The following is a 27,956-nucleotide window of genomic DNA, read 5'->3' on the forward strand; positions in this document are numbered from 1 at the left end:
CTGTGGCGCCGGGAAGCGCTTGTCGCCCCTGGGCGCCTGGCCACTACCATCCCAGCTTCGTTTTCCCTGCTGTAGAATTCTCTGGGCCAGTTCCCAGGCCTTATCCCGGGTCCTGAGCACTAACCCCGGTAGGGGCACCACGCAGTGAGTATCAGAGAGGAGTGAGGAGGGGACTCTGAAACCACCTCCCTTTTTGTCCCACTCTCGTCCTCTCTTCTTGGCCTGCCCCCCTCCCCATGCAGTTAATGACCTGACATCGTGGGGGTTTCGGGTTGCGAGATAGAACCCTAAAAGGGAGAACAGGAGGAGGCTCGGGAGGACCAAGGAGCTGGAGACCTGGGGCTGGGAGGAGGGCAGGACTGAGGTTAGAAGAGATGAAGGGGCTGCAGGAGAGCCGCCCGGATAGAAATAAGAGAAATACTAGAAAGTGAAATAGAGAAATAAGCTGGGAACAAGAAAGGTAGTGCCCAAAAGGGACTGGGCCGGGCAGAGGTGGGAGAAGTGCTAGGAGAGACAATAGGAGGGAATGCTGGAGAGGGGTTGGGAAAGAGGCCCCAGTATAGCTGAGAATCAAAGGAAGGCGGGCAAAGAGCATAAGAGATGCGGGGAAGGGGGATCTTTTTCTCTCTGGACCAAGTAAACTATCAATTTCTTCCCCTTTCCCTTCCCCAGTTTGCAGCTGTTCCCTCGGAGCCCCACTGTGACTTTGGGCCTTTTAGGGCAGGGGCTGAGGGTGAAGAGATCATGCCCCGCCTCTTCAGCCCCAGGCCTCCCCCCAGCGAAGATCTCTTCTACGAGACTTATTACAGCCTGAGCCAACAGTACCCGCTGTTACTCCTGCTGCTGGTCATCGTACTCTCCACGCTTCTTGCTCTGCTTGTAGTTACTTGGGCCAGTGGTCGGGTGAGGAGGCGCCCCTTTGCCCAGATTAGCCGGATCGTACTCCGGGTTTTCTCTCCTTTCAGCCTCCAATAGAGGCAAAGCAGCTGGGAATCCAGCACATTGTCTTGTGGTTGGGTGAAGTTGAATAAGAGAGAAAGGTTGATTCTGGGGTTTAGGGGACCCTACTGATAATTAGGCCAGGCCTCAGTTTTGTAATCTATAATATGTTGGGGTTGGATGACTAATGAATCTATAATCCAGGATCAATCTTGCACCAGGATTTACATTTTTCCAGGAGGGGAATTCCACTCTGGCCCCTGGGAATTCCATTTCCTGGTTTTCTTTCCCTCTTAAGGCGCTCATAGGGGCAGTTGTACCCACAGCCTGTCTCAAAGGGCAAATATATCTAACTGGATTTTCCTCTCACACAGTCCCCAAGCTCATCCCTACTCCATTCCAAAGAAACAATCGTCTTGCATCACCAAATCCAAATACTAATCTCTGTTTTCTCTTTTATTTCCCCCCCCCCCAACTGGTTTGCAGTCAATCCGGTTGGAAGTAGAGGTAGTCAACAAACATTTATTAAGTACCTCTTATAAGCCAGGTTCTGTGATAAGCAATGGGAATTAAAAAAAAAAAAAAGACTAGAGGGGCAGCTAGGTGGCCAAGTAGATAGAGCACCAGCCCTGGATTCAGGAGGACCTAAGTTCAAATCCAGCCTGAGACACTTAACACTTACTAGCTGTGTGACCCTAGGCAAGTCACTTAACCCCGATTGCCTCACCAAAAAAAAAAAAAAAGACAAGAGAGAATACCTGCTATATGGCTCACAATCTAAGTGAGGAGACAACTTGCAAACAACTATGTACAAACTGTATACAGGATAAATTGGAGAAAAATCAACAGAGGAAAGGCACTAGGAGCTGGAAGAACCTTAAGGACCTTTCCCACTTTCTCTAGCCTCATAAAGGAAATTAAGAGAAAGGTTGTCCTTTGCCCAAGGCTACTCAGTAAATCCAAAACTCAGACTGGAATCTGAGTTCTAGTTACTAGATCTCTTTCCATTATGCTATACCAGTGTAGTGCAGCAGAAAGGGCAACTGCCTCTGCAGTCAAAAAACCTAGGTCTTGACATCTCAAGGTAAGTCTTCACTACTTTGCATGACTTGAGAAAATCACTTAACCTCCTGGGACCTTGATTTCCAGCTCTAGGTCAATAATCCTATCACCTAGATTAGACTGGGAAGCCTTGGGAGTGGAGGAGGGCAGGAGAAGGGAGGAAGAACAAGATTTCAGGGCAGGTAAGAGTCCAAGTGGGGCAGTTAGGTGGCACAGTGGATAGGGTGTCATGCCTGGAGGTAGGAAGACTCATCCTAGTGAGTTCAAATCCAGACTCAGACATCTGCTAGTTGTGTAACCCTGCGCAAGTCACTTAACCCTGTTTGCCTCCATTTCTCATCTGGAAAATGACCTGGAGAAGGGAGATAGCAAAGCACTCCAGTATCTTTGCCAAGAAAACCCCAGAATCACCAAAACTCAAAAATGACAGGAAGGACTGAATAACAACAACAACAACAACAACAACAACAATGAGTCTTAATGGAGTTCAGACAGGGTTCATTAAAACTACAGGAAAGGTCCACCAAGTCAGCACCCTTACCAGTCACACCTGATGTTTGCCTTAAAGCAAGTTTCAAAACTGGCCAAATATCTCCCCAGTTCTTGTTTAGGAGTTAAGGAGAAGCTGGAAAGAAAGGAAACAAATAAAGACTTTAAGGAAATCTTTATTTAAAATAATGAGAGTTATTATAACACTCAAAGTTGTCCAGCCCACTTTTTAGTTCTCAATATACTTTTTGTTTTGGTGGGGCAATGGGGGTTAAGTGACTTGCCCAGGGTCACACAGCTAGTAAGTGTCTGAGGCTGGATTTGAACTCAGGTACTCCTGAATCCAGGGCTGGTGCTTTATCCACTGTGCTACCTAGCTGCCCCTTCAATATACTTTTTTGAGCATGCCTCTCTTTCCATCCAGTGCATTTCTCCCCCATTCCTTACACCCCCAGTTCCAGCTAAGTTCTTTTTCTCCAGTCTACACCTCCCACTGGTCTTAGACCCTTTTATTTCCCCACAGGCTCTGGGTTCAGACCCAGCCTTCCTGGCTGGGGTGCTGTGCGCACTCGGAGGCTTTGCACTGTTGCTCTGCTTGGCTTCCCGTGAGCAGCGTCTGCAGCGTTGGACCCGCCCGGTATCGGGCCTCGTGTGGGCCGCCCTACTGGCCCTGGGCCACAGCTTCCTGTTCACTGGAGGTGTGGTCAGCGCCTGGGACCAGGTCAGAGGGGAATGAGCCTTTGTGAGGGAGGGGAAGCTGGGGGGAAAAGCTAAACCACCAGGTCAGTTGGGGTGGCAGGAAGGTTAAAGGTAAATCACAGAGGCAGGGAGGAACTGCTCCTACAGGTAAAAGAAAATAGGTCTGTTGGACGTGCAGGGGTTTTATGGACATCATCGGGACACATGGGAGCATCCCCTTTCTCTTCTCTGTCTCAGGTGTCTTTCTTCCTCTTCATCATCTTCACTGTGTACACCATGCTGCCTCTGGGTATGCGAGACGCAGCTGCAGCCGGCCTTGCCTCTTCTCTATCCCACCTCCTGGTCCTTGGGCTGTACCTTGGACCTCAACCTGTCTCTCGGCCCCCGCTTCTCCCTCAGGTGAGAGTCATCAGGACCGTTGAAAGTACTGGGCTTTGGACAGCTCCCTAGTCCTGGGACTAGATTCCTAAAATTCGGATGATTGATTGCTTCCCCTCAAGCTATTTCCGATCCCCAGTGTTTGACCCAGCCCTACACTCTGATCCCTTTATTTCATTGTAGTTGGCTGCCAACGCGGTGCTGTTCTTATGTGGGAATGCGGCGGGAGCCTACCACAAGGCGCTAATGGAGCGCGCTCTTCGAGCCACGTTCCGGGAGGCTCTGAGTTCCCTGCACTCTAGGAGGCGACTGGATTCTGAGAAGAAACACCAGGTCAGATCTGAGGCCTAGGATTAGGGACTCGGCACTGGGAGAGACGGATCATTGTTGGAATAGTTACTGTAGGAGGACCAGGGTCCGGAGAATTGGGGACGGCTATTATCACTGAGTGTGGTCGGGAGTGATGCATGTATGGCCACTGAGACTTTGGGCGAGTCATTCTCTTGCAAGTATAAAATGGAGATAATAAGATTTAAAAGAACTAACCCAAAGGATTTTTTGCAAGCCCTAATAAAGTGTTAGGTGTTTTATAAACGTTGGCAGCTAGGTGGCTAGGTGAACAGACCAGGTCCTTGAGTTAGGGAGACCTGAGATCAAATCCAACTTCAGACACTACCTGTGTGACCCTGGGCAAGTCACTTAACCTAACCCTGTTTGCCTCAGTTTCCTCAACTGGAAAACGAGGTGAAGAAAATGGCAAAAGCACTCCAGTATCTTTGACAAGAAAACCTCAGATAAGGTCACAAAGAATCCAACACGATGGAACAGCGCTAAATGAACACAAGCTATCATTATTATCCAGGTGGAATAAAGTATTTGGCAGGAACAATGTTTTGCAAGGGGAGCAAAGTTAGAAGGGTCAGAGTGTTAGGCCCGGTATTCAGAAATTTAGTGCCCAATGCTCATTCAATGAAATAAGCATTTATACAACCTAAACAGTGCTTGGTCTCAAAGAACTCACTTACATTCTAGGAACATCTTCTGCTGTCCATCCTGCCTGCTTACCTGGCCAGGGAAATGAAGGCCGAAATCATGGCTCGGCTCCAGGCTGGGCAGGGTCCCCGGCCCGAGGGCACCAACAACTTTCACAGTTTGTATGTGAAGAGGCATCAGGGTGTCAGGTATGCTGAGAGAGAGAGACAGACACAGAAACAGAGACAGACACAGACAGAGAGAAACACACAGAAAGACAAAGACAGAGAGAAACACAAAGAAACAGCCATAGAGTGAGCGAGAGAGAGGGAAAGGGAAAGGGAGGGAGGGAGGAAGGGAGAAAAGGAGGGAGAGAGAGCAGATGGATTGGCTGAGGTGAGGGGGAGGGAGAAAGGGGAGAGAGGGGAAGGAACGCAAGGGCTCGGTTCCATGGGATTGTGGGGTTCTAATTTCTGTCCCCCACATCCTACCTCAGTGTGCTCTACGCTGACATTGTTGGCTTCACTCGACTGGCCAGCGAATGCTCTCCCAAGGAACTGGTGCTCATGCTAAACGAACTCTTTGGCAAGTTCGATCAGATCGCCAAGGTCAGAGTCGGTGAGGCACTCGCCTTAGTAAGACCCCTTAACCTTCCGAGACCCTATCTCAGCCACAACCAGGCCCCCAGACGCTCACTTCCGCAGGGATTCCCAACTCTGGAAGACATCCTGATATTTGGGAACCGCAGCCTTCCCTCTCAACCCCGACATTCCGAGTCATCCCCACTCGTCAATCTCCTGTCCCTTTCTCGCGTGTTGCCTCTAAATCTGGTGCCCATGTCTCCTTCCCCGTTTTTTCCTTCCCCAGGAGCACGAGTGCATGCGGATTAAGATTCTGGGAGATTGTTACTATTGTGTGTCTGGTCTGCCACTCTCTCTGCCGGACCACGCACTCAACTGTGTGCGCATGGGACTGGACATGTGCCGCGCCATCCGGTCAGCGCTTGGGAGACACCCTGGGGTGGACCGAAGAACGGAAAGAACAGGAAACCCAGAGATCTGGAGTCCAGGGGGCCAGTGAGGGAAGTTGGGCGGTAGGGGAATGCTGGGATTAGACTAGGGTGAAGAAGCCCCTCTGTCTGAGTAGGGGAAGTGGCTTAGATAAAATCAGAACTGATACCTCAGGAGAAAGGCTGGGTTCAGATTTAGCCCCGGGTTGAGCCTACCCTTTTTCTGCCCTTTCCCCAGGAAGCTGCGGGCAGCCACAGGAGTGGACATCAACATGCGTGTGGGAGTGCACTCGGGCAGTGTGCTCTGCGGTGTCATCGGGCTTCAGAAGTGGCAATACGACGTCTGGTCCCATGACGTCACCCTGGCCAACCACATGGAGGCCGGTGGAGTGCCAGGGTGAGTGGATAGACTCCATTCTAGGGACCCAGACACAAGCTCAGGTTCAAAGGAGCAATAGGAATAGTGTTGTGCCCAGAAAGTTTTGGCCTTAGGGTAACCTCTGTCCCCACCAGCCCAAGACTGTCCCACCCTCAACTAATATATCCCCTCTAAGGGACCTAGCCTGGGGCCAAGCCTAACATATGTATGTATATATACATACATGTGTGTATTTATACATGCATGTGCATATATAGTATATATGTATGTGTACATAGTATATATGACTATGTATATAGTATAAATGTGTGTGTGTATGTCCGAATATGCATACAGCCCAGAGTTGAGGCAGAATGACTTGGGGGGAGGGGTTTCTTACTGGGATGAAGGAACTGGAAAACCGGCTAGGAGGAATGGCAGGCAGGGTCCATGGAGGCCTGGACACAGAGTCCCTAGGCCAAATACAAGTGCCTTTCATATAGTAGGTGCTCAGTAAATATTTGTGGAATGAACATTTCAGGAGGGAGTTGGTCAAGATGATCTATAAAGTGAAGGAGTTGGAGTAGATGGCTTCTGAGGTCCTTTCCAGCTCTAGATTTATGATACTATGATCTCTAAGGTCTCTTCCAACTCTTAAGATTCTATCATTTTTGCAGTGGATGAATAAAAAGACTGAGACTACTGACACTCACTTTCCCTTCTTCTCTCCCCCCCCCCAAGTCGAGTGCACATCACAGGGGCAACCCTGGCCCTGTTGGGAGGGGCTTATGCTGTGGAGGATGCAGCCCCAGGGCATCGGGACCCATATCTCCGGGAGCTTGGGGAACCCACCTACCTGGTCATTGATCCTAGGGTGAGATCCCCTACCCCAGCCATCAGCACAGCTGATAAGAGCTAGACTTGTTGAGGCCCTGAAGCATGGTGGCAGAGTGAAAAAAAAAGTCCTGAATATGGAATTAAATAATCTAGGTCAAATTCTCATTCTTCCACTTAACTATCATGTGTGGCCTTGAGCAAGTAACTTCTCCTAAGGCTTCAGCTTCCTTGTTGTAAAATAAGACATTACTCCAGATGACTTCTAATTTCCCTTCCAGCTCTAAGATCTTATGACTGCAGATAGCACCAGACCCAATTAGGCCCTTTCTCTTCACCTCCATTTGAAACACATTGCCAGAGTTTGAAGTGGAATGGAGAAAAGGCTTAGGATAACTAGGTTCCTACAATTCCCTTTGAACTGAAAGGTGGCACAATGGTGGAGGGGTCTTGCCAACCATCCACTTTTCTATGAAATCTTCCAGGCAGAGGAAGAAGAAGAAGAGGAAGTAACTGCAGGGGGACCACTGTCCCCTCCTGAGGGACCTAAGATGCGTCCATCACTTCTGATGACCCGGTACTTGGAGTCCTGGGGTGCAGCCAAGCCTTTCGCCCACCTCAGCCACCTGGATAGCCCTATGCCCACTTCACCCCCTCTTCTGGTATGTCTGCTTCTTTATCTGGGCACTTCAGTTTCTCTCTGGGATAGATTCCCTCCATTGTCATCCTTGGAACATACATCCCCTTCTCTCAGTACTGTTCATCCACAGAAAAGTACCTTCAGACTCCAACATACTCCCAAACTTCTCAAATGAACTCTCCTCCCCATTATAACCTCTGAGGTCTTCTAATACCCCAAGATTCTGAGTTCTCCCTCTGGCTGGGTTAGGTGGTGTATTAATGTAGACCTTAATCTACTCCTCCAGGAAAAGAGTAAAGTTCACTTCTTTCTAACTACCTGGCTTCTAAGATCACCTCAGCAAAGATTCCCAAATCCTAAACCTCTTTAGCTGGCTGGGTTCTCCAGGCATGATCTCAATTCCCTTCCAGTTCCAGTTGAGATATTCCTTTCTCCAGACTAGACAGATGTACAGAGATGCTGCTGTTTTCTCGGGTTGCCAATTCCAGTATTACACACCCCTTCCTATCAGGAAATGTTTCTGTTTAATTCAAATACAGTCTGTTGCAGTTGTTAAAAAAAAAAAGAAAAAGAAAAAGGAGTTTATTCAGTCTTTCTTAAGGGATAAAAGATATTCACAGCAATCTCCTCAGGGGAGAAGGGAAAGAATGATGAGGCCACACTGCAAATCATGTTATTTGTATCCTATTTCCCCAATAGTTTTATAAAGATGAAACCAAGTTTTAAAAAGTATCTTTTTTTTTTTTGGTGAGGCAATTGGGGTTAAGTGACTTGCCCAGGGTCACACAGCTAGTAAGTGTCAAGGGTCTGAGGTCGGATTTGAACTCAGGTACTCCTGAATCCAGGGCCAGTGCTCTATCCACTGCGCCACCTAGCTGCCCCAAAAAGTATCTCTTTAAAGCTTTATTTTCTTTCCTTCCCACCTCTTCCCCTTCCCCATTAAAAAAGAAATAAAAACAAAACCATTTAAATATGGGTAGTCAAGTGAAACAAATTCTCACATTGGCCATATCCAAAAAATATGTCTCAATCTGCATCCTAAATCTATCACCTCTCTGCCAGGAGATAGGTAGCAAGTTTCATTATGCATCCTCTGGAATCATGATTAGTTGCCAACGAAGTCAGATAAACGTGAGGTTCAAATGTCACCCATTCCCTTCACACCTTTCTCCTTGTTTGAACAGTCTTCTTATTCACACAAATTGAGATAATTTCCCCACCCTCTCCCTTCCTTTGCCTCCCCCCCACTTCTATTATTTTTCCCCTCCCTTTCCTTTCTTCTCTTAAGATCATCAAACTATAAATAAAAACCATGCCCATGCCCCCTGCCTTATTAGACTCCCTCTATGATCCCTGATGATTATAAAGTTTGGAACACATGTATCACCTCCCCACATTAGAATGTAAACAGCTCATCCTTATGTCCTTCGATCACTCATATTCACCTTTTTATGTTTCTCTTGACATCTGTGTGTGTTTTTCAGAGTTTCTGTTCAGTTCTGGTCTTTTCAACAGGAATGTATGGAAGTTCTCTGTTTCATTAAAAGTATATTTTTCTCCCTGTAGGATTATATTCAATTTTATTGAGTAAATTATTTTTGGTTTATTTAGCATTTCATTTTCCCCAATTACATGTAAAAACATTTTTAACATCCATTTTTTGTTGTTTTGTTGTTTTGTTTTTAGTGAGACAATTGGGGTTAAGTGACTTGCTCAGGGTCACACAGCTAGTGAGTGTTAAGTGTCTGAGGCCGGATTTGAACTCAGGTACTCCTGACTCCAGGGCGGTGCTCTATCCACTGCACCACCTAGCCGCCCCTTTAACATCCATTTTTAAAACTTTGTGCTCTAAATTCTCTTCCTTCCTCCCTTACCCCTTTAAGAAGGCAAGCACTTCAATATAAGTCATATATGTGTAGTCATGCAAAACATTTCCATATTAGGTTGTGAAAGAAAACAAAAATCCTCAAGAAAAGTAAAGTTAAAAAAATTATGCTTCAATCTGTATTCAGACATCATTAGTTTTTTTCTCAGGGGATGGATAGCATTTCTCATTATAAGTCCTTCAGAACTGTCTTGGATCATTGTATTGCTGAGAATAGCTAATTCATTCACAGCTAATCATCTTACCATATTGCTGTTACTTTGTACATAGTACATTTCACTTTGCATCAGCTCATGTAAGTCTTTCCAGGTTTTTCTGAGAGCATCCTGCTCATCATTTCTTATAGCACAATAGTGTTCCATCATAATCACATGCCACAATTTGTTCAGCCATTCCCCAATTGATGGGCATACCCTCAGTTTTGCAATCTTTGCCACCGGAAAAGAGCTGCTATAAATATTTTTGTACGTATGGGTCCTTTAACTTTTTTTAAATCTCTTTTTGAATACCAACCTAGTTGTGGTATTGCTAGGTCAAAGAATATGAATGGTTTTAAAGCCCTTTGGCCATAGTTCCAAATTGCTTTACAGAATGGTTAAATCAGTTTACAACTCCACCAACAGTGCACTAATGTTTTGTTTTTCCTGTATCCCCTACAACATTTGTCATTTTCTTCTGCTGTCCTTTTATCCAATCGAATAGGTACCCCAGAATTGTTTTGACTTGCATCTTTCTAATCAATAGTGAGTTAGAGGGGCAGCTAGGTGGCACAGTGGATAGAGCACTGGCCCTGGAGTCAGGAGTACCTGAGTTCAAATCCAGCCTCAGACACTTAACTCTTACTAGCTGTGTGACACTGGGCAAGTCACTTAACCCCAATTGCCTCACTAAAAAAAAATAATTAGTGAGTTAGAGCATTATTTTTTCATATAGCTAAAGATAGCATTGATTATTTCTTCTGAAAACTGTTCATATCTTTTGATCATTTACCAAATGGGGAATGGCTCTTATTTTACTAAATTTGACTCAGTTCTCTAAATGTTTGAGAAATAAGACCTTTATCAAACTTACTTCAAATTTTTTTTCACAGTTACTACTGCTAATTGTATTTCCTTCCATCCTATTCTCTCCCCACACCATTTACTCTATTCTCTAACTCCTTTTACCCTCTCTCCTCAAAAATGTTTTGCTTCTAACTGCTCCCTCCCCCAATCCACCCTCCCTTCTTTCACCCCTCCCACCTTATCCCCTTCCCCTCCTACTTTCCTGCAAGGTAAGATAGATTTCTATACCCAATTGGGTATATATGTTAATCCCTCTTTGAGCCAATTCTTTTTGTTTGTTTGTTTTTTTTGGTAGGGCAATGAGGGTTAAGTGACTTGCCCAAGGTCACACAGCTAGTGTCAAGTGTCTGAGTCTGGATTTGAACTCAGGTCCTCCTGAATCCAAGGCCAGTGCTTTATCCACTGTGCCACCTAGCCGACCCCGAATCTTTGAGCCAATTCTGATGAGAGTAAGGTTCACTCACTCCCCCACATCTCTCCTGTCTTACCACCCACTATATAAACTTTTCATTGCTTCTTTTATGTGAGGTAATTTACCCCATTCCACCTCTCCCTTTCCCTTTCTCCCAGTGCATTCCTCTCTCACCCCTTAATTTTATTTTTTAAAGATATCACCCCTTCATATTCAACTCACACCAGTGCCCTCTATCTAAATATACTCCATCCAGCTGCCCTAATAATGATAAAGTTCTTAAGTATCAATATCATCTTCCCATGTAGGAATGTAAATAGTTTAACCTTTTGCTATCCCTTATGATTTATTTTTCCTGTTTACCTTTTTATGCTTCTCTAGAGTCTTGTATTTGAAAATCAAATTTTCTATTCAGAACAGGTCTTTTCATAAAGAATGCCTGAAAGTCCCCTCTTTCATTGAACACCCATTTTTTCCCTTGGAAGATTATAATTAGTTTTGCTGGGTAGGTGATTCTTGGTTGTAATCCCAGTTCTTTTGCCCCCTGGAATATTATATTCTAAGTCATCTGATCCTTTAATGTAGAAGCTGCTGAATCTTGTGTTATCCTGACTGTGGCTCCACAATACCTGAATTGTTTCTGTCTGACTGTAATATTTTCTCCTTGACCTGGGAGCTCTGGAATTTGGCTGTGTGATGTTTAAAATCTAATGTGTGGTTACCTTGCTTCTACCCCCAGTATGGGGGGAGAACTAGCTAAGCTTTGCTTATAAGCTAGAAACGTGAGTATGAGTTTTTGGCATTAAGCATTTGTTAAAGAGTTAAGAGAGAAAACGTGGAGAACAGAAAGTACAGAAAGAAAAGCCTTTCTCCCTTAGGGTTCAGACTGGCCTCTTTCTTCTCTTTTCCTTTCTTCCATGAGCCCAAGGTTTCAGAACGATAAAAACCAGAGCCAAGAAGCCAGCCTCACTTCCTACTTCCTGTCCCCTTCCCCAGGAAGGGGAGGTCCTTCAAGCTGATTGGTTGAGGGTGGTCTCTTTTTGATGTTTTAGTCTACAGCCTCTGAGAACAACCCCCCACTCAGGGCCATCCAGGTGTGGTCTCGATTTAATCAACCTTAAGTAAGTTCTCAGTCAGTCTCACTCAATTCACTCAATTCCAAATCAATCTTCAGGTGGGGCCCCTAGGTGTCTTCCAAATCCTATTATTTTCTCACATTTATAATATTACTGGGTGGGAGTTTTCATTTGGGGATCTCTTTCAGGAGGTTATTGGTGGATTCTTTCAATTTCTATTTTGCCTTCTGCTTCTACAATACTAGGGAAGTTTTTATCCGACAATTTCTTGGAAGATGATGTCTAGGCTCTTTTTTTGATCGTGGCTTTCAGGTAATCCAACAATTTTCAAACTACCTTTCCTGGATCTATTTCCCAAGTCGGTTGCTTTTCCAATGAGATATTTCATATTGCCTTCTATTTTTTCATTCTTTTGGTTTTGTTTTATTGTTTCTTGATTTCTCATAAAGTCATTAGCTTCCATTTGCTCAATCCTAATTTTTAAGGAGTTATTTTCCTTAATGAACTTTTGTAACTCCTTTTCCATTTGGCCAATTCAGCTATTCAAGGCATTCTTTTCCTCATTGGCTTTTTGTACCTCTTTTGCCATTTGGTTTACTATGTCTTTAAGGTGTTATTTTCTTCAGTATTTTTTGTGGCTCCTCTACCAAGCTGTTGACTTTTTTTCATGATTTTCTTGCATCACTCTCATTTCTCTTCCCATTTTTTCCTCTGCCTCTTACTTTATTTTCAAAGTCCTTTTTGAGAGGTTCTATGGCCTGAGAACAATTCATTTTTTTTCCTTGGAAGTTTTGGATGTAGGAGCTCTGACAGGGGTCTTTTTGCTAATACAAGAGTCCTGTCTCAGTACTAACAAAAAGACCCCTGTAATCTCCTTCTGGCCAAATTGTTCAATCCCCTTACCCTCTGTGGGATGAGTTCCAGAAGCAGTTGATGCTGCTAATGATTCAGTGGCTCCCACAGCCTGCTCCTGATTTCCTGCATTGACAAGGCCTGCACTAGACCATGCCCCACTCTTACCCCAGTGTAACAGACCTTTCCTGTGGACCTTTAAAATTGTCTTTGGCTGGAAAATCATTTCACCCTATCCTTTTGTGGATTTTTCTGCTCCAGGAAATGTCTTTTGGCATTATATGAAGGTATTTGGAAGGGTCCTGGGGGAAGCTCAGACAAGTCACTGCCTTTCCTTTGTCATCTTGGCTCCACCCTTGAGTGAATTATTTTTGGTTGTGAGTCATTATTGTTTGCCTTTTGGAATGCTGTAATCTAAGTTCTCTGCTTCTTTATACTGATAGTTGCTAAGTCTTGTGTGCTCCTAACTGTGGCTTATCAGTATTTAAATTCTTCCTGACTTCTTGAAGCATTTTTTCCTTGACCTGGAGGACCTGAATTTTGGCTATAATGTACCTGGAAGTTTTCACTTGGAGGTGACTTGTAAGAGGTGACTAGTGAATTTTATTTCCACTTTGCCCTCTGTTTCTAAGAGATCTGGGCATTTTTATTATTTCTTGAAATATGATGTCTAGGCTCTCTTTGTTGGTCATGGCTTTCAAATAGTTCAAGATTCATAAATTCTCTCTCCTTAATTTGTTTTCCAAGTCAATTGTTTTTAATATGATATGTCCTGTTCTTCCTTCCTTTTTTCCCCAGTATTTTGACTTTGTTTCAATATTGTCTCATGGAGTTTTGTCTCATGGAGACATTGACATCTATTTGGTTTATTCTAATTTTCATAGAATCTATCATTTGGTTACAGTTTTGTACGTCTTTTGCCAAGACTGTTCATTCCCTTTACAATTGTTTCTTCAATAGCTAACATTTCTTTTCCAATTTTCTCCTGGTGTTTTCACTTCTTTTTCAATTGATTCTTCTAGCACTCAATTCATTTACGGAGTTCTTCTCTTCAGTGAATTTTTTTATATCTTTTTCCATTTGGTCAATTCTGCTTTTCAAGGCATTCTCATTGGATTGCTGTGCTTTTTTTTTTTTAACCATTTGGCCTGTTCTGTTTTTTAAGGTGTTATTTTCTTCAGTATTTTTTGTGCCTCCTTTACCAAGCTGTTGACTCTTTTTTCATGATCTTCTTTCATCATTCTCATTTCCCAATTTTTCCTCTATCTCTCTTACTTTATTTTTTAAATCCTTTTTAAGTACTTCCACAGCCTGAGGCCAATTTATACTTTCCTTTGAGGGTTTGGATGCAGGAGATTTGACTTTGTATCTTCTTCTGAGTTCGTGTTTTGATCTTATCAGTCACCATAGTAACTTTCTATAGTTAAGATTTTTTTCCTACTGTTTGCTTATTTTTCCAGCCTATTTCTTGACTTTTAACTCTACGCTAAAGTGTCACTCTGCTTCTAAAATGGAGGGGCACTAGGGACAGCTAGGTGGTGCAGTGGATAGAGCACTGGCCCTGGAGTCAGGAGGACCTGAGTTCAAATCTGGCCTCAGACACTTGACACTTACTAGCTGTGTGACCCTGGGCAAGTCACTTAACCCCAATTGCCTCACACAAAAAAAAAGAAAAGAAAAGAAAAAAGAAAATGGAGGGGTACTGTCCCAAGCTTCAGGGGTTTTTTTTTTGTTTTATTTTTTTTTGTTTTTTGTTTTTTTGGTTTGTTTTTTGTTTTTTGTTGTTGTTGTTGTTTTTCTTAGTGAGGCAATTGGGGTTAAGTGACTTGCCCGGGGTCACACAGCTAGTAAGTGTTAAGTGTCTGAGGCCGGATTTGAACTCAGGTACTCCCGACTCCAGGGCCGGTGCTCTATCCATTGCGCCAGCTAGCTGCCCCGCTTCAGGGTTATTGTGCAACTGCTTTCAGAGGTACTTCTGTGGACCTGTAAGCTTTTGGTTCTTTCAAGGTGGTATGATATAGGGAGAAGTGTATTTATTACTCTCCTGTCCTGCGCTATAGTCTGTGAGTGACCACAAGAACTCTTTTTCACCCTGGAACTATGGCCAAGGTCTCTGCTCCCCTGTGGCTGCAAGTTATGGTGTTCTAGTGCTCCTCTTCACCCAGAGACTGTGACCAAAGACTATGACCTGAAACAGAGTATGAGTAATGCAGCAGAGTCCTGCCTCTGATGCCAGTAAAGGGACTCCTGTAATCTCATTCTGAGCAGTTGTCCAATCCCCTTACCTTCTGTGTGCTGAGAGGTTCAGAAACCACCACTGCCACCACTGATTCAGTCACCCCTAAGGCTTGCTCCCGGTTTGCTGGGATGTGGTCTGCATTGGACTGTGTTCTACTCTCACCCAGGTAACAGACCTTTTCTGCAACCTTCTAAGTTGTCTTGGACTGGAAAATTGTCTTACTCCATCCTTTTTGTGGGTTCTGCTACTCTAAAATTTGTTTTGATGTTTTATTTAAAGGTATTTGAAGAAGTTTGGGGGTGAACTCAGACTAGTCACTGCCTTTTCTCCACCATTTTGGCTCTGCCTCCCCTCTCATTTCATTTATGACATAATGTTTAACCCTTAAAAAAAAACTCTTTCTTTATCTCTTTCAGGCATTTTAATTGAACACATGCCTAAGTTGGGTTTTTATTTGCTTGTAGATGTTTTGGAGTTATAGTCTTCTTCTGGGGTCTCACCTTGAATATTCTCATTACTATAACAACTCTTTTTGGTAGTATTCTTTTTGTTGTTGTCGTTGTTTTGTTAATTATTCCAATGTTATTTCCTGACTTTGGACTTTATGTTTGGTATGGGCGCTACCATACTTCTGAAGGGAATGATTTGGCAGTACCTAGTCCTGTTTTGTGTCTTCTTAGTAGTCCCAGGTAGTCATAAGAGGCCATAGGTAGTCTGAATATGGTTTGTGGTGAATAGTCCCATTATTTTGCCCTTGTAATGAGGAAGGGGAGGATTAGAAGTATTATAATAATAATGCCATATTTATGCAATTGTTTAAGTATTCTAAAGTGTTTTCATGAGATACCACCAGATAATCATCTCCATCATATAAATGAATAAAGTGAGGTTTAGTGAGGTTAAATGATTTGTCCAAGATCACATATCTAGTGAGTATCAGAGTGAGGAGTTAAACCTGTGTCTCTAGAGTACATGATTATAATACTTCCTTCTACAATACCAAGTATATAAGCCTTGTTCTCTTTCTTTCTTTCTTTCTTTCTTTCTTTCTTTCTTTCTTTCTTTCTTTCTTTCTTTCTTTCTTTCTTTCTTTCTTTCTTTCTTCCTTCCTTCCTTCCTTCCTTCCTTCCTTTCTTTCTTCCTTCCTTTCTTTCTTTCTTTTTGCAGGGCTATGGGGGGTTAAGTGACTTGCCCAGGGTCACACAGCCAGTAAGTGTCAAGTGTCTGAGGTCGGATTTGAACTCAGGTACTCCTGAACCTAGGGCTGGTGCTTTATCCACTGCTCCACCTGGCTGCCCCCCTGTTCTTTTTCTTAATAAAAGGGTGAGGCCATGTTCTCCTCAACTAGTTGCGTCCTGAACTCTAGTCCTAGCCACCAGCAGTTGCAGTGTCAAAACAAAGGAGGTCAGGGTGATTATCTTAATTTGCCATATTCTAGAATAGCATCAACCCTTGTATCATCCCCTCCAGATGTCTCCAGTCTTGGATTCAAATCCCACTGTCCCCTCAAAGTTTTTTTTTAGTATTTCATGCTTTTCTTTTTCAAAAAATTATGTTATTATATAGCATATGTATCTTAGCAATACGGTGACTTAAATTTTATGTGCTTAACACATTATTTTTTTCAGTTAGTACTCACCATACATTCCTAGTAGCGATAATATCATTAGTCCTATCTCATTAAGGTAGTGCACTAAAATACATGTGTATACATACATGTATACATATACATGTATATATACATGTGTACATGTATGCATATATATATTGGTAGCAAAATGATATAATGCATTTTCACTGTTCCTCTTTGGCAATGTTGGTTTAGTGCCTGACTTTTAATTCAAAGCAATGCCACCACACAGTAGTCAATTATATTAAAATAAATGTGGCCTATTATAAAATAAATATCCTTGGGGGGTTTTATATCTTCCATTTCCACCTCCTTAAACAAATCAAAAATAAAACCCTCAATACAAAGCTTCATGATCCAGCAAAACAAATTCCCATATTGGTCATGTCTGAAAATGTGTCTCTTTCTTCATTTTAAGTTTGGTGATCTCTCTATTAAGAGGAGAGTTGCATGCATGTTTCATCTTCATTCTTTTTTGTGTGTGTGTGAAGCAATTGGGGTTAAGTGACTTGCCCAGGGTCACACATCTAGTAAGTGTCAAGTGTCTGAGGCCAGATTTGAACTCAGGTACTCCTGAATCCAGGGCCAGTGCTCTATCCACTGCACCACCTAGCTGCCCCTCATCTTCATTCTTTTGTACTCAGTTTATCATCATATTGATCAAAATTCTAAAGTCTTTCAAAGTTGTTTTTCTTTATAATGTTATCATTGAATAAATTGTTCTCCAATTCTGCTCACTTCAATCTGTATCAATTTGTAGAGATCTTCCTGGCAGCTGGAGAGAGTGCCGGACCTGGAGTCAGGAAGACCTGAGTTCCAATTTGGTCTCAGGTACTTACTAGCTGTCTGATCCTAGGCAAGTCTGTTAACTTCTGTTCACCTTGGTTTCTTCAACTGGAATAATGAGGATAAAAATAGCACCTACCCCACAGGGTTATTTCAAGGATCAAATGAAATCATTTTTGTAAAAGCTCTTAGCACAGTGCCTGAAACATAGGAGGCATCATATAAATGCTTATTCTGTTCCTCCCTCCCTCCTTCCCTTCCCAGTTGCCTTTGAAACTGTCCATTTCTTCATTTCTATGATACAACAACATTCCATTGCATTCACATACCACAATTTACTTAGCCGTTTCCCAAAAGGAGGACATGCCCTTAATTCCCTATGTTCAGCTACTATGAAAAGAGCTGCTATACAGATAAGTACTTTTCCTCTTTCTTTGATTTCTTTGGGGTATGTAGGCCTAGAAGTAGGATTGCTGGATCAAAGGATATGCACAGTTTAGTGACTTTCGGAGTACTATAGGTCCAAATAACTTTCTAGAATGGCTGAAACAGGGGCAGCTAGGTGGCGCAGTGGATAGAGCACCAGCCCTGGAGTCAGGAGGACCTGAGTTCAAATCTGGCCTCAGACACTTGACACTTACTAGCTGTGTGACCCTGGGCAAGTCACTTAACCCCAATTGCCTCACTAAAAAAAAAATTAAAATTAAAAATTAAAAAAATAGAGTGGCTGAAACAATCCACAGCTCCACCAGCAGTAGTACATTAGTGTGCCTGTTTTCCTGCAGCCATTCTAGAATTTATCATTTTTCTCTTCTGTCAGTTTTGCCATTCTGATGGATGTGAGGTTGGAAGCTCAAAGTTTCTTTAATTTGCATTTCTCTATTAGTGATTTAGAACATTTTTTTATGATTGCTGATACCTTAGATTTCTTCCTTTGAAAATTGCTTTCCATATCCTTCGGCTATTTATCCATTCTGGAATGGCTCTTAGTCTTATCAACTTGAATTAGTTCCACATATATCTTGGATACAAGACCTTTATCAGAGAAACTTGCTGTAAAGATTTCTTTTTCTAGTTACTCGTTTCTCTTCTCATTTTAGCTACCTTAGATTTGTTCAAAATAAAAAGTTTTGGGGCAGCTAGGTGGCGCAGTGGATAAAGCACCGGCCCTGGATTCAGGACTACCTGAGTTCAAATCTGGCCTCAGACACTTGATATTTACTAGCTGTGTGACCCTGGGCAAGTCACTTAACCCTCATTGCCCTGCAAAAACAAAAACAAAACAAAACAAAATAAAAACAGTTTTTAAAAGGAAAGGTAGGAGCAGCTAGGTGGTGCAGTAGATAAAGCACCAGCCCTGGATTCAGGAAGACCTGAATTCAAATCCAGCCTCAGAGACTTGACACTTACTAGGTGTGTGACCTTGGGCAAGTCACTTAACCCCCATTGCCCTGCCAAAAAAAGGAAAAGGAAAAAAAAAAGAAAGGTAATAAAGGGCCTGAACTAGGTTGGTAGCAATGGAAATGGAAATGAAAGGATAGGTATGGGAGATATTAGGAAGAATATTATATAGGATTTGGCAACTAAGTAGTTATGAAGGGAGAGGGTAAAGTCAAAGATGACACCGAAGTCTTGATTTTAGGAGGCTGGATGAAAGATGGTACCACTGAGAGAATGGAAAATGTTAAGAATAGTGATGTTTGGTGAGAGAAAGATAATGAATTCAGTTTCTTCATTCACTTTGTTTTCCCCTAACAGGAAAATGCCTTGGCTTCCTTGGGCCCTCAGAGGAGCCTGGACCGGTGAGAAGAAATCCAATACATATAACTTGACTGGCCTGGGGAGCTAGAATAAGGGCAGAAGATAGGTCAAAGTATAGGAAGTTGGGGAATCTCCATGACCTTACCACACAATAGCTTTAGTTTGCCCCAGAGACATGAGGGTAACCAGACAGTTTCTCTGGTGATGGACTGGGGTCTTCCCCCTTCCCAACAGGACCCGAACCCCTAGGGGACTTGAGGATGACCTGGACACTGGTGATGAGAAGTTCTTTCAAGTCATCGAACAGCTCAATTCCCAGAAGTAAGTGGAAATCAGAACTTGTTTCTCAGGAGTTCTAATACACTGAGGCACCAGGGGATGAGAGGATTGGGAGCAAACAGGAGTGATAGGATGGTGCACTTCTACATGGCTGGACCAAATGTGAGAAAGTGTCTATCCCTGACCACAGTTTAGAGAAAAAGCTAACTTCTATGACTAGCTCACATTTCTCTGTGCTTCCCCAGACAGTGGAAACGGTCCAAGGACTTCAGCCCACTAACCTTGTACTTCAGGGAGAAAGAGATGGAGAAGGAGGTATGGAAGGACTGAATCCAAGGGAAAGGTGAAAGGGGATACCAAAAGGATGACTCAAAGCCCCCTAAAGAGCTCCCTGGCTTGTTGCCCCAAATTCCTTGCCCACACCTAATCATGGACTAGTCAATCAACTGTTATTGATTAAGCCCCTCCTATGTGAAGACAGTTCTGGGGTCGGGAATGCTTTTGCAAGTAAGTTTAATGTGTTCCCTTGATACAGCTTAATTATAACCTGATTTGGAATTGAGCACATAGGCATGTACATGTGCACATACACACACACACACACACACACACACACACACACACACACACACACACACACAGTCCTTTGCCTGGTCAGAAGAAACCTTCTTTCTCTTTCCACATATTGGTGTACCCCCATGAGGCATAAGTATTCCTTCTTGACTTGAGTTTCTCCTCCAATAGAGGGGATATTCTGAGGATTGAATTGAGGGTATGGTTGAGGTGGGAAGGAGTAGATTGTGAGTGGTGGAGCTAAGGGAAGCCACATAATGAGGCTAGATTTATTCCTTCAAGTCGATGGACAGTATCGATCCTCAACCTCAATGTCTCAACCTCCATACCCAATCCTGTTTCCCTTAGTATCGACTCTCGGCTCTCCCCGCCTTCAAATATTACTCAGCCTGTACCTTTCTGGTCTTCCTCTCCAACTTCATCATCCAGATGCTGGTGGCCAACAGGTGAGCTCCTCCTCCCTTTGCCTCAGGCCTCCATGGAGGAACCTGAGCAAGGAAGGGAGATGTTTTCCCATACTGAGACATTGTAGTGAAAAGAATATTGAACCTAGATTCAGAAGAACTACACGGGTAAAAATCTATGACCCGGGGAAGTCACTCAAACTCTCTAAGGCTTAGGCTCCTTCTTTGGCAAATGGGTATGATAGTGCCCTTCCTCCCTCAGAGGGTTGTTATGAAAGTGTTTTATAATTGTAAAGTGCTATGTAAATGGAGGTTATTGCTACTGTTAATTCCCCTTGCAGTCTCTTCCCTCCTTCCACATTTTCTCACCCTTTCCTTCAGCCTTCTCATTTCCCATGGGAACAGGTACCAAGAAGTAGGAAACAGGTGGCTGATGTGGGAATATTGAGGTGCCCTTGGGAACTCAGCAGCACCATTATTCCTCATTTCACACGCTCTCAAGAGTCTTGTAAATATACTTTAATAAAGAGCTGAGATTTCATCAGGAGAGATCAGTCTCTCCACGCTTTAGTAGGTCTTCATGAGTTGTTCTGGTGATAATTTCCCTACCTAGTAAACAATTCTCTGATAAGAAGTTTCTTTTAATGTAGGTTGGCTGACCCTTAGGTCCCAGGACCACACCTGAAGCCTTTAAAACTTGGTGAAATCTGCCAGAGATCCCTGTCTTCAAGAACTTGGTGTCCCTTCCAACCATACCACAATAATAATAGAATAATTGCTGGCATTTATATAGCACTTTAAGGTTTTCAAGGTGCTTTACAAATATCTTATTTTATCCTCACAACAACCCTGGGTGATAGGTGCTATTAGTATCTCCATTTTACAAATGAGAAAATTGAGGCAGACAGAAGTTAACCAACTTCACCAGGATCACAAAGCTAGTAAGCGCCTGAGGTCAGATTTGAACTCAGGTCTTCCTGACTCCAAATTCAGTGTTCTCTACATTCTGATATATAGAATATGGAAAATAACTTCCATTTCTATAGTGTGTTATGGTTACAAAGTTCTTTTGCATATATTGTCTCATTTGATTCTCACAACATCTCCATAGAAAAAAGCATTATACCCATTTGACAGATGAGGAAACTGAGGCCAAGAGTATTAAATTGGGGCAGCTAGATGGCGCAGTGGATAGAGCACTGGCCCTGGATTCAGGAGTACCTGAGTTCAAATCCGGCCTCAGACACTTAACACTTACTAGCTGTGTGACCCTGGGCAAGTCACTTAACCCCAATTGCCTTACTAAAAAAAAAAAAAAAGAGTATTAAATTGCCTCATGTCTGGAACCCTGATCTCCTGACTTTTTGTCCAGTGGCAAGATGAAAAGTCAGGACTGGGTTCAACAGGTTTATGAGCATTTATTTGTCTAAATGTCCATAAGCTTATTTTGGTGAAGAGTTTCTGCTTCCCCATCACGTCTACCTTTCCATCTCTAGTCCTTCCCTAATCCCCTTTGCACCCCAACCTTGGTTCCACAGCTATCCCACCTGGTCCTCATGGACACATACTTCAACAACACAAGATTGGGTTGTCCAGAACCTTCTCCCAGGCAGAAAGCTAGTTAGGGTGATTGACCAGGAGAATCACATGAATATTTTATTCCTGTCTCTATTAGGCCTCCAGCTCTAGCTGTCACTTATGGCATCATCTTCATCCTCTTCTGCCTCCTCCTCTTCATCTGCTTCTCAGAACACTTGACGGTAAGAGAAAACTAGGAGACCCCAGGCCACATTATTATTATTTAGACTACCCCAGTCACCTGGGGCCAACTGGTCTTTTTGTTCCAAAGTTACCTGGGGTTTTGGGCTTTGCTTTATTTTGTGACACAACTATTTTTCTTGGTTCAGGGACTGGGAAAGGGTGGAGGAGGGAAATAATAATAATAATAATAATAATAATAATAATAATAATAATAGGAGAAGAAGAATGGAGAAAAGAGGAAGTTGAATGAAAAATTACTTTAAAAACTGTTAGACTTGGGAATCATTTTTATTTTTCTTCAGTAAATGAAGCTTAGATGAGAGGATGGAACTCTTTCTTTTGTTGTTTGTTTCTTTTTGTGGGGGAATGAGGGTTAAGTGACTTGCCCAGGGTCACACAGTTAGTGTCAAATGTCTGAGGCTGGATTTGAACTCAGGTCCTTCTGAATCCAGGGCCAGTGCTTTATCCACTGTATCACCTAGCTGCCCCCTAGAGGGGATGGAACTCTGACTCTCTTTTGGTCCTGCCAGACTAAGCATCCCAGAGAGATTTCAGAAACCTGCTCAGATCCTGCCAGCTTGGGAACAGGGTTGGGGTATGGACTGTCCCAAGGGTGTAGGACCAGGACTTCCTATTTCTGTCCCAGAACATTTAAGAGAGGCAGTTGGGGACTCAGAGAACCTGCTGAGCCAATCCTAGTCATAACCTTTCCTGACACCAGAGCTCCATCATCATTTCCAACTCAGTTTTTCTCCATTCCTTCCCTCTCCAGAGGTGTGTCCTGAAGGGTCCCAAGTTCCTTCACTGGCTGCCATCCCTCTCAGGAGCAATAGCCACAAGACCTTGTCTTCGAGTTGCCCTGGGCACCACCACCATCCTTATCGTCCTCACCATGGCCATTGTCAACCTGGTGAGCAGGCCTGAGCTGCTGGGTGAAAACAGCTGGCCCTGGAGGTGGGGTGTAAAGAACAAGGGAAATATGATTCCCTAAGGGTTGGAATGGGGTTAAAAAAAAACACCTAAGTTCTAGGCAGAACTGAACAATCAGGGTCTAGGGACAGGTGGGTTGATAGCTGGGAATTTGGGAGTACTCCTATGAGATCCTTAATCCTACTCCTCCTTCTCTCCTCCCCACCCACCCCCAGCCCCAATAAATAACAGCAAACTGTTTGATTAGCACCTAGCCCAATACAAGAAACAAACTAATTCCTCCAGGCCAATTGATGGCCAATCCCAGACCACTTTTATACTCAGAAAATCTCTCTCCTCTAACAGTTCTTTCAGCCGATGTCTGAATGCTCCTTCCCAGCCTCCAATTCCTCTGCTGCTGCTCTCAACATCTCCTGGGATAGACCTGATTCCTTACCTCTCATCAGCATCCCGGTGAGTCTTTTGCCTGATTCCACCCAGTAACCATTGTCCCAGGCTCTGCTTTAGAGCCCTCCTGACCCTGGATAAAAGATTTCTCCTTTAATAATCAGGATGGAAGGGATAAAAATCTGACCACAAAGTTTCACCCTATTTGGGGAGGGGAGCTAAGAGAAACCCTAACCTTTCTCAGTTCTCTGTTCATCCAAGGAAACAGGAACTAGAAAAAGGAGGGGGAAGGGACCAGGGAGAATGTCACCCTTAGAGGCCAGAGAGAATAGAACTAGAAAAGCACAAAAGCATACATGCATGCACACATGCGAGTATGCACACACATATACACACTTCACTCACATTGGCATAAGGGTTATAGGGTCTAGAGAAGAGACTTTAGAGATCATCTAATGCTATACCCCCCTTTTTTTTGGTGGGGCAATGAGGGTTAAGTGACTTGCCCAGGGTCACACAGCTAGTAAGTGTCAAGTGTCTGAGGCCAAACTTGAACTCACATCCTCCTGAATCCAGGACCAGTGCTCTATCCACTGTACCACCTAGCTGCCCCACTATACCCTTTTAAAGATGAGGCAATCTTGGGCAGCTAGATGGCGCAGTGGATAGAGCACCGGCCCTGGAGTCAGGAGTACCTGAGTTCAAATCCGGCCTCAGACACTTAATACTTACTAGCTGTGTGACCCTGGGCAAGTCACTTAACCCCAATTGCCTCACTAAAAAACAAAAAAAAAAAAAAAAAAAAAAAAAGATGAGGCAATCTCTCCCTTTGGACCCTGCCTCTGACCCTTTCCCCTGTTATTGACACCACCTCCACCTGCCTCTATGTCTCCAGTACTCCATGCATTGTTGTGTGCTGGGCTTCCTCTCCTGCTCCCTCTTTCTGCATATGAACTTCGAACTGAAGCTGCTGCTGCTACTGCTCTGGTTGCTGGCCTCCTGCAGTCTCTTCTTGCATTCCCATGCCTGGCTCTCTGACTGCCTTGTTGCCCATCTCTACCCGACTCCCAATGTTCAAAGGTACCCACTACTGACGAGTGAGCCCAGGAGATAGCCAACACCGTTCTGGTGGGGGGGAGGGGGGAAGGGCAAACCTGGGCTGGTTGGATCTGTCCCTGGTTCTGACTTTGGCAACTGGGAAAGAAGAAAAGAGGGTGGAGAGGAGCTTGGAAAATTTGGGAGGCTGAGGGAAGGGGTGTGATGAGAAGCTCTAACCTGTCACCTCTCCAGGCCTGGGGTGCTAAAGGAACCCAAACTGATGGGCGCCATCTCCTTCTTTGTCTTCTTCTTCACTCTTCTGGCTCTGGCTCGGCAGGTTAGTCTACCAGCTTCAAGTCTCAGTACTCCCCAACTCCATGGGGGTCGGGGGACGGGGGGAGGGAGAGGAGGCAGGGGAAGAGATGTACATAGTGCTCTGGGTCTACCTAGAAATGGATGAATTTGGGTCTCCCATATCTGTGACTTGGTATCCACATTGCCCTTGGCTACACCCCTCACTTTCCCTCAATCATGTCCCTGTCCAATTTTCTGTGTCCATATTCCTTCCCTAGGGTTGGTCCCAGGGCAAAATTTTAAAGAAGATAGAGTTTGTCTTCTGGGTGACTTTAGGTTCACTCTTTCTCTACTGCTGATGTCCTCTTTCCTTACCGTCTTCAGGAGTCCAGTCTCCTTATGCTCTTTCCTCTCTTCCCCAGACCAAAAATGTGATATCAGTCACAACTCAGTGTAAACCAAAGTCACTTTGTTACCTTTTCTGGGAGTATACTTTTACCCCAAACCCTCCCTTTAATTGTGAAATGAAATTTTAAGCATCATGGAGAAAGGGGAAGATTTATTTGGGGTGTGTGTATGTGAGAGAGATGGGGTGGTCTTCCCAATGCCCCTGATGACAGATAAGACTGCTTCCACTGTTTACCCATATGGAAGGTCAATACTACCCTGGCCCCTGGTTTCCCTGCATTGCTGCCTCCCTTCCCCCACTCCTTATGGTGGTGAACTCCTCCCAGAATGAGTATTATTGCCGGTTGGACTTCCTGTGGAAAAAGAAGCTTCGGCAAGAGCGGGAGGAGACAGAGACCATGGAGAACCTGACTCGATTGCTGCTGGAAAATGTACTACCTGCACATGTTGCCCCCCAGTTTATTGGTCAGAACCGGCGAAATGAGGTGATCTTGACCCCAAAGAACTACTGCTATAGAGCAACTCTTTTTTTTACTGCTAAGAGCTGCCCCTCCCCCTTGCTCTTGACCTCTGATCCTCAGAATCACAGTAAAGTATACCCCAATTTTTAGCTTCCCCAAACTACATCACCAGACTGACCTGTCCCCCTCCCCCAACCTATCAAAAAAATTGATGGGCTGGTAGAATTCCTTGGAGTGCATAAACAGGGGGTGGAAACCATCCTATCTATACAGACAGAGAACTTGAGGTAGGCACATGCCTCATCTTTCTGACTCTTCTATCAACCCAGGACCTCTACCATCAATCCTATGAGTGTGTCTGTGTCCTCTTTGCTTCTGTCCCTGACTTCAAGGAGTTTTATTCTGAGTCCAATATCAACCGTGAGGGGCTGGAGTGTCTTCGGCTGCTCAATGAGATCATTGCAGATTTTGATGAGGTGAACAAACTTCCCACCTTAGTGCTTCAAGCCCCATTCCCCAGCATTTCCCACCTGCCCTCCTAAATCTTACTGACCTTTATATACTTACTGTATCCTTCCCAATACCCAAAAGAGCTACCTTTTCCCCTCCACGACTCCCCATTTGGATCTTCTACTTTCTTCTCCCACAAGACCCCTATTCATCCTATATTCATCATGTACCCAAGCTCTTACTCCCTTCCAATAGCACATCTGCTCTAACCTAGTCTTCCCTCCTCAAAGCTTAGTTTTGAGGATAAGAACAGGGAGAGATATCTGGCTCTTAGGCAGTACTGTCACCTTCCCCTCACAGCTACTCTCTAAACCTAAGTTCAGCGGTGTGGAAAAGATCAAAACTATTGGCAGCACATACATGGCGGCCACAGGGTTAAATGCCACCTCTGCACAGGACACCCAACAGGTATTTCATCCTTTCCCTTCCCCATGTCCAGCAGGTTCTCCCAGCGCTGGGAGGCCTCTTGGGACCAACCCCTTTTAGTCATAAACCAAGGATGAAGCCTATTTCTGTTCCCTTAGTGGTGCATCCATGGGAAGTGATCCTCCCCCTCCTTCATTGATATGTTTTATGTCATTTTCCCTCAATGACACATCCTAGAGAAAATACCTCCCCTCCCCAGACCCTCAGTAGTTTATCCCATGGGTACAACCTCTGATTCTTTGCTGGTTCTTTCTGGTGGGTGGCACTTATTGCCAGGACTCTGAACGAAGTTGCAGCCACTTGGGCACTATGGTGGAGTTTGCAGTGGCCCTAGGAGCCAAACTGGACATCATCAACAAGCACTCATTCAACAACTTCCGCCTGCGTGTGGGTGAGAGTGCCAGACTCTTTCCCCTAGGCCAACCAGAAGGTCACTTTCACCACACACTCCCTCCCATCTTTCCCAGATCTCCTTAGGGACTCCTTAGGCTATTCTTTCCTTACCAGCTCACCCTGAATAGCTTGTACTAGTGGTAGGAGAGGAACATTAGACAAGATCCTTGAAGACAAACCCTGATTCCTCACCCATCCCTCAAACTCAGAGTTATCACTATGGTGGGGTGACCAGGACTTTGCCTCTGGGAAGATGACATCTCATCATCACGGGGGGGGGGGGGGGGGAGAAGTACATTTACCCTCCAAAGTTCTGAAGAGTTAATATGTAGTCCTGTTGGCAACTATAATCCCTTTCCCAATGTTTGAGTAATTGGGTCTGTTGCTTTGGTTCATATTTTAGTGACCTTTTCTGCTAGAGAATGAGCCTGACTAGTGTTTGGTTTGTAAATCATACCCTTTCTCCACATCCGTTACCCAGAATTCAACCGAATTTCCCCTGGGGGCAAGAATTCCTCCCTCCTGTTACAGGGTTGAATCATGGACCAGTCGTGGCTGGGGTAATTGGAGCACAGAAACCACAGTATGACATCTGGGGCAACACTGTGAATGTGGCTAGCAGAATGGAGAGCACAGGCGTTTTGGGCAAGATCCAGGTGAGGGGGACAAGAGAAATGTGATGAGTAGACAACATGCAGGGGACAGGACACAGAAAGCAGGAATCCACCCCCAGCTCACCACCATCTCTCTCATTGTTTCCAGGTAACTGAGGAGACAGCCCGGGTCCTACAGTCTTTGGGTTACACATGCTATAGCCGAGGAGTAATCAAAGTCAAAGGCAAAGGACAGCTCCGGACCTACTTCCTTTCCACAGAATTAGCACGGACTGGACCCCCTGGAGCCACATTCAGCTGAAATACTCCCTCTGGTCTTAATTCTTTCACCTCGGAAAAACTCAATAAAGCAACACTGCTTCATCTAGACTAACTGGTGATGATTGCTGCTTT

The 27,956-nt window shown here is 44.2% G+C and overlaps 1 protein-coding gene across 1 annotated transcript; it reads left to right on the forward strand.

The window, feature by feature from the left end:
- Positions 1-38: 38 nt before the first annotated feature.
- On the forward strand, positions 39-27,908 carry ADCY4 (adenylate cyclase 4). The gene is made up of 26 exons (XM_043985079.1): positions 39-144; positions 673-903; positions 3,014-3,211; positions 3,427-3,588; positions 3,751-3,900; positions 4,600-4,748; positions 5,036-5,147; positions 5,407-5,534; positions 5,787-5,945; positions 6,648-6,780; positions 7,226-7,402; positions 19,083-19,126; positions 19,320-19,406; positions 19,610-19,679; positions 20,286-20,383; positions 22,017-22,101; positions 22,875-23,012; positions 23,378-23,485; positions 24,315-24,499; positions 24,710-24,794; positions 25,486-25,644; positions 25,950-26,096; positions 26,431-26,538; positions 26,833-26,947; positions 27,481-27,605; positions 27,712-27,908. The coding sequence occupies exons 2-26, from the start codon at positions 745-747 to the stop codon at positions 27,862-27,864; spliced, it is 3,234 nt and encodes a 1,077-aa protein (XP_043841014.1). The 5' UTR covers positions 39-144; positions 673-744; the 3' UTR covers positions 27,865-27,908.
- Positions 27,909-27,956: the final 48 nt, after the last annotated feature.

The sequence above is a fragment of the Dromiciops gliroides genome, chromosome 2 (assembly GCF_019393635.1).
Source record: "Dromiciops gliroides isolate mDroGli1 chromosome 2, mDroGli1.pri, whole genome shotgun sequence".
In the NCBI taxonomy this organism is placed as follows: Eukaryota; Metazoa; Chordata; class Mammalia; order Microbiotheria; family Microbiotheriidae; genus Dromiciops; species Dromiciops gliroides.